The 6,688-nt window shown below is 50.0% G+C and overlaps 1 protein-coding gene across 1 annotated transcript in view; it reads left to right on the forward strand.

The window, feature by feature from the left end:
• The window catches only part of MYO7A (myosin VIIA), a 107,839-nt gene that overhangs the window by 57,038 nt on the left and 44,113 nt on the right, over positions 1-6,688 (forward strand). Inside the window, exons 24-27 of the mRNA XM_010831775.1 lie at positions 4,064-4,273; positions 4,664-4,867; positions 5,131-5,307; positions 5,759-5,848. Of these exons, the coding sequence (XP_010830077.1) occupies positions 4,064-4,273; positions 4,664-4,867; positions 5,131-5,307; positions 5,759-5,848 (681 nt within the window). The remainder of the gene's footprint in view (positions 1-4,063; positions 4,274-4,663; positions 4,868-5,130; positions 5,308-5,758; positions 5,849-6,688) is intronic.

The following is a 6,688-nucleotide window of genomic DNA, read 5'->3' on the forward strand; positions in this document are numbered from 1 at the left end:
TCAGCTTCAGCATCATTCCTTCCAAAGAAATCCCAGGGCTGATCTCCTTCAGAATGGACTGGTTGGATCTCCTTGCAGTCCAAGGGACTCTCAAGAGTCTTCTCCAACACCACAGTTCAAAAGCATCAATTCTTCGGCACTCAGCCTTCTTCACAGTCCAACTCTCACATCCATACATGACCACAGGAAAAACCATAGCCTTGACTAGACGAACCTTTGTTGGCAAAGTAATGTCTCTGCTTTTGAATATGCTATCTAGGTTGGTCATAACTTTCCTTCCAAGGAGTAAGCGTCTTTTAATTTCATGGCTGCAGTCACCATCTGCAGTGATTTTCGAGCCCAGAAAAATAAAGTCTGACACTGTTTCCACTGTTTCCCCATCTATTTCCCATGAAGTGGTGGGATGCAGGGTTCTAACTCTTGCTTCTTGACCTGTATACAGGTTTTTCAGGAGACAGGTAAGACGGTCTGGTATTCCCATCTCTTCAAGAGTTTTCCACAGTTTGTTAGGATCCACACAGTCAGCGGCTTTAGTGTAGTCAATGATCTGGAATTCCCTTGCTTTCTCTATGATCCAGCAAATGTTGGCAATTTGATCTCTGGTTCCCCTGCCTTTTCTAAATCCACCTTGACCATCTGGACATTCTCAGTTCACGTAATGCTGAAGCCTAGCTTGGAGGATTTTGAACATAACTTTACCAGCGTGGGAGATGAGTGAAATTGTCTGGTGGTTTGAACATTATTTGGTACTGCCCTTCTTGGGAATTGGGATGAGGATTGACCTTTTCTAGTCCTGTGGCCACTGCTGAGTTTTCCAAATTTGCTGGCATATTGAGTGCAGCAATTTTAACAGCATCATCTTTTAGGATTTTAAATAGCTCTGCTGGAATCCATCACTTCCACTAGCTTTATTGGCAGCAGTGCTTCCTAAGGCCCACTTGACTTCACGTTCCAGAATATCTGGCTCTGAGTGAGAGACAATGCCATCGTGGTTATCTGGGTCGTTAAGATCTTTTCTGTACAGTTCTTCTGTGTATTCTTTCCACCTCTTCTTGATCTCTTCTGTTTCTATTGGGTCTCTATCTTTGTCCTTTATTGTGCCAATCTTGGATGAAATTTTCCTTTGATTTTTCCAATGTTCTTGGAGATATCTTTAGTCTTCCCCTTTCTGTTGTTGTCTCTGTTTCTTTGCATTGTTCATTGCAGAAGACCTTCTTGTCTCTCCTTTCTGGTCTCTGGAGCTCTGCATTCAGTTGGGTGAACCTTTCCCTTTCTCCCTTGCTTTTTGTTTCTCTTCTTTCCTCAGCTATTTGTAGGCCTCCTTAGACAAACACTTTGCCTTCTTGCATTTCTTTTTTCTTTGGAATGATTTTGTTTATTGCCTCCTGTACAGTATTATGGACCTCTGTCCATAGTTCTTTAAGCACTGTATTTACTAGATCTAATCCCTTGAATCTATTCATCACCTCCACTGTATATTCACAGAGGATTTGATTTGTCATACCTGACTGGCCTAGTGGTATTCCCCACTTTCTTTAGTTTAAGAAAGAAAGTTAAGGTCCTCATTTTGCTATGAGGAGCTGATGATCTGAGCCACAGTCAGCTCCAGGTATTGTTTTGCTGACTGTATAGAGTTTCTCCATCTTCAGCTACAAAGAATATAATCAGTCTGATTTCGGCATTGATATTTGGTGATATCCATGTGTAAAGTCGTCTCCTGTATTGTTGAAAAAGGGTGTTTGCTATGACTAATGCATTCTCCTGGAAGAATTCTGTTAGCCTTTGCCCTGCTTCATTTTGTACTCCAAGGCCAAACTTGCCTGTTATCACAGTATCTCTTGACTTCTACTTTTGCATTCCAATCACCTATCATGAATAGGACATCATTTCTTGGTGTTAGTTCTAGGAGATCTTCTAGATCTTCATAGAACTGATCAGCTTCAGCTTCTTTGGCATTGGTGTTTGGAGTATAGACTTAGATTACTGTGATGGCAAATGGTTTGCCTTGGAAACAAACTGAGATAATTCTGTCATTTTTAAGGTTGCACCCAAGGACTGCGTTTTGGACTCTTGTTAATTATGAAGGCTACTCCATTCCTTCTATGGGATTCTTGCCCACAGTATAGATACAATGGTCATCTGAATTAAATTCGTCCATCCCCATCCATTTGAGCTCACTGATTCCTAAGCTGTCAGTGTTTACTCTTGCCATCTCTTGCTTGACCATGTCCAGTTTACGCATTTATGGACGTGACATTCCAGGTTCCTGTGCAGTATTGCTCTTTACCGCATTGGACTTTACTTTCGTCACCAGACACACCCAGGGCTGAGCATCGTCTCTGCGATGGCCCAGCTGCTTCACTCTTTCTGGAGCTTTTAGTAGTTGTCCTCTGTTCTTCCCCAGGAGCATATTGGACTTTCTGACCTGGGAGGCTCATCGTTCGGTGTCATATCTTTTTGCTTTTTCATACGGTTCATGAGGTTCTCATGGCTAGTATACTGGAGTGGTTTGCCATTCTGTCCTCCATCATGTTTTGTCAGAACTCTCTGCTTTGACCTGTCTGTCTGGGGTGGCTCATGGCTTCATTGAGTTACACAAACCCCTTTGCCACGACAAGGCTATGATCTGTGAAGTGCCTGTTCTGTGCTGGGTCTGAAGGCTGTGGGTCCAGGCCCTCAGCTGGGAGATAACTCTGGATAAAAAGTTGCAGAGTCATAGTTCCTTGACCAGGGATTGAACTTAGACCCTCAACAGTGAGAACAATGAGTCCTAACCATTGCACTGCCAGGGAATTCCCAAATACAAGGTTGATTTTGAAGACTTAGTTAAAAAAAAAAAAAAGGACTATAAAATAGCTGAGATATTTTAAATATTAATTACATGCAGAGATAATACTGTTACCGAAAGGTATGTGTTGGGGGGTCTGGCTGCTCACCGCTCAAAAGCCAATAAGCAGGCCAGATTAGTGGAAAGGAAGGTTTGCTTTATTTCAGATGCTGGCAGCTGCAGGGGAGGGTGGCAGACATCTGTCCAAAGGCCGACTCCCATCCCACCTTCCCCGAACAAGCAAGGGGTGAGAGCTTTTATAGACAGAGTTGAGGGGAGGTTACATGCAGAAACAGCACAGTCATCTCTAACAGTCATCTTCAACTGGTCATCAGTGGTCTGACTAGCATCATCTGGGTTGTTTTAGGTGCAGTTAATCTTCAGTTCTGGGGTGCATTTGCTCCCATTTCTTTGCGGCCAGTTCTCAGAATTGTGGCAGTGCATGTCCAGGGTACAGTCTGGTCATCATGTAGTTAACTTCTCCACCTGGTGTTCTGGTATCTATAAGACAGCTCACAGGATATGGCTCAGAATATTATCTATAGCCCTTGAGAAAGAGATAAAGTTCCTTGACTGTGCTTAATGACGACACTGTTGTTACTAATCTCCTTAGACTGTTTTCCATTGTTTCAGCATTTCTCACTTCTCTGATTAAACTTATTCTTTGACTAAAGTTTTCCACAGGCGAAAGGTATGGTAGAAGTGGGGCAGGGATCAGAGAGTTCTGCTCTGTTTCAATACTTTGGAAATATTGGGTTAAATGAAGTACATTATTAAAATTGATCTATTTTTTAAAAGAACTATTTTAAATGTAGCCACTGTATATGTTGTCATTTAGTCTAAGTTGTGGCTGACTCTTTGTGACCCAGGGTGGATTGCATTATATTTCTATTGTACACCACTGGTCTGCAGCCTCTGCCCAGTGGCTCTGGGATTTCTGGGTTGGTGTGGTCCCTTTTGGCTGGGGAAGCCTGAGTAGGCTTCCTGGAGGAGGTGGTCCCAGCTGAGCCCTGAGGGCAGGTGGCATTTCTGTCTGGACTTGGTGTGGCATCTGTCTTCACTGGGCTGTGAGAACTTAGTGTGTGTGGCCCCGGGTGGCGAGGCCGGAGGCTCAGTCCTTCACAGCCGTCAGGAGGGCCTCTTGGGTTTGGGACTCAGGCCTGGTTGCTGCAGGGACTCCCGTGGGCTCCCCATAGGGGGCTTGCTCTCTGACGCTGCATCACCCCTGCCTCACAGGAGCGCCTGGCCCAGCTGGCCCGTGAGGATGCAGAGCGGGAGCTGAAGGAGAAGGAGGAGGCTCGGAGGAAGAAGGAACTCCTGGAGCAGATGGAGAGGGCCCGCCATGAGCCCATCAATCACTCGGACATGGTGGACAAGATGTTTGGCTTCCTGGGGACTTCGGGCGGCCTGCCAGGCCAGGAGGGCCAGGCACCTAGTGGCTTCGAGGTACCAGGCTGGGGAAGGAGCTGGGACAGGCCCTAGGTGGTTGCCTTCCCTCCCCTTGTGCCACTTTGTGTTAAAGTCCACCTGGTCCCCTCTGAGCGGAAGGCGGCAGTGATGATCTGGAACAGGGACCGCCGGTCCCAGGCCCTGTCCAGCCACCAGCCTGCAATGTGACCTTGGGCCAGCCACTGTCCCCCTCCAAGGCCATTCGCAAACCTTTTTTCGTTTGTGTGTTGAGGACCTACCATGCGCTGGGCTCTGTCTCGGGAGTGAACCGGGTGGACAGATCCCTATGCTCCTGGAGCAGGAGCTGGCCCCTCAGGGACCGGCTGGGGGCCCCTAGCTCAGCCCCAGGTCTGCCCCCATGGCAGGGAACCCGTCTCCTCCCTCCAGGACCTGGAGCGCGGGCGGAGGGAGATGGTAGAAGAGGACCTGGACGCAGCCCTGCCCTTGCCCGACGAGGACGAGGAAGATCTCTCCGAGTATAAATTCGCCAAGTTCGCTGCCACTTACTTCCAGGGCACGACCACGCACACCTACACCCGGCGGCCACTCAAGCAGCCACTGCTGTACCACGATGATGAGGGTGATCAGCTGGTGAGGGCTGGGACCACCTGTGTGGGCGGCATGGGTGCGGAGGGGCAGGGGCCCTGGTGTGCAGGGACCAGGGCTGACTTCACCCGGCGCCCAGCCTGGGGCGGGTCACAGGGCAAGGCCCAGAGAGCAAGCGGCACTCAGCTCAGTGGTCCTCCTCCGGTCGAGGGTGGGTTGCGGTTCTCTAGCCTCTCTGTGGGTCATTTTGATGGCTTTGGTAACATCCTGTGCTCGGGCTTTCTGAGTGGCATGGCTCTGCCTCCCAGGCGGCCCTGGCAGTCTGGATCACCATCCTCCGGTTCATGGGGGACCTCCCAGAGCCCAGGTACCACATGGCCATGAGTGACGGCAGCGAGAAGATTCCCGTGATGACCAAGATTTACGAGACCTTGGGCAAGAAGACCTACAAGAGGGAGCTGCAGGCCCTGCAGGGCGAGGGTGAGGTGAGTCCCAGGTGCCCGGTGGCCACTGTCCCACCCAGGCCATCCCCAGCCATAAGGTTTCAGCAGAATGACATACAAAAATTTGCCTCTGCCTCACCCCCCTGACCCTTGCCCTGCTCTGTCTACTCCTGAGAGTGAATGCGTGAGTGTTGTATAGGCTGTAGAGTGCTGACCACTGTTGAGGCCATGTGGCAGGGGCAGGTTTTGAGATAGGCTTTGCAGTCAGAGACAGCTTCCATTTGGACTTGTTAGGGGGTGGTTTGTGGGTTACTGTACTTCTCAGAGTCTGTTTTCCGATCTGCCACTTGACTGACGGTGGGTTGGAGGGGCAAGGTAAGGTATACGTTGTAAATGTTAGTGTGGGCTTGAGCTAATTCTAGCTACATTGTCAACTGCTCTTGTCATTATTTGTGGCCCAGCCACTTGACCTTGAACCTTGTTTGTCCTGCAGGCCCAGCTCCCCGATGGGCAGAAGAAGAGCAGTGTGAGGCACAAGCTGGTGCACTTGACCTTGAAAAAGAAGTCCAAACTGACGGAGGAGGTGGGAGCAGACCCTGCACGGCCTAGGTGGCCTAGACTGGGCTTGGGACCCACAGGGACAGGAATGGATGCTGCCCATCCTCAGGGGACCGGGGTGGCTGGCAGGACGGTGTTAGGTGTGATCAGGCAGACGGGGTGCAAGGAAGAGGGCGCTGTGCTCAGTCTGGGGCCGGTCAGGGGGGCTTCCTGGAAGAGGGGCCATAGGAGCTGGAGAGGGCTGGAGAGGCCCTCTCCAGATGGTGGGAGGGAAGACCATTCTTGCGAGGGCATGGACTCACTGCCTCTGATCCGGGGACTTTTTAACTGATGAAAACATTTTTGTGGGTTAAGAGTATCCTTGGGGCATTAACACTATTCATTTGTTTGAATTCATTCATTTATGTTTTGTGTTTTCTGAGCACCGTCCTGGCCCCTCGCTCCAGGACTGTCCAGGCTGTGAGGGCCAACAGACATGGAGGCATTCGTGGTACAGAGGGACTGGCTCCTCCAAGCCTCTGCTTTTGTGCGCACTGGTCCCTCTGCCTAAAATTCTGCCTTCCTCTTCTGTGCTTTGGGGTCACCTCCTCCAGGAAGCCTTCCCCAAGACAGGCTCAGGCTGCTGCTCTGGGACTTCCTGGGCCTGCCTTGCTTTTGTCTTCCTCTTGTTCCCCATCTGAGGCTCCAGTCTGGTCTGATAGCTTCATAGCCCCAGATTTGAATCCCAGCTCTGCTCGATAGCCAAGGCACCCAGAGAAGAAAAACGCCTGCTAGTGTGTTCCTAAGATGGTGGCTTGAGATGCTGACTGTGGGTGCTCAGCGGACACGAGGCCCTCCGGAGCCCTTCCTGTCTGCAGGGGCATGC

The sequence above is a fragment of the Bison bison genome, unplaced genomic scaffold (assembly GCF_000754665.1).
Source record: "Bison bison bison isolate TAMUID 2011002044 unplaced genomic scaffold, Bison_UMD1.0 scf7180017864531, whole genome shotgun sequence".
In the NCBI taxonomy this organism is placed as follows: Eukaryota; Metazoa; Chordata; class Mammalia; order Artiodactyla; family Bovidae; genus Bison; species Bison bison.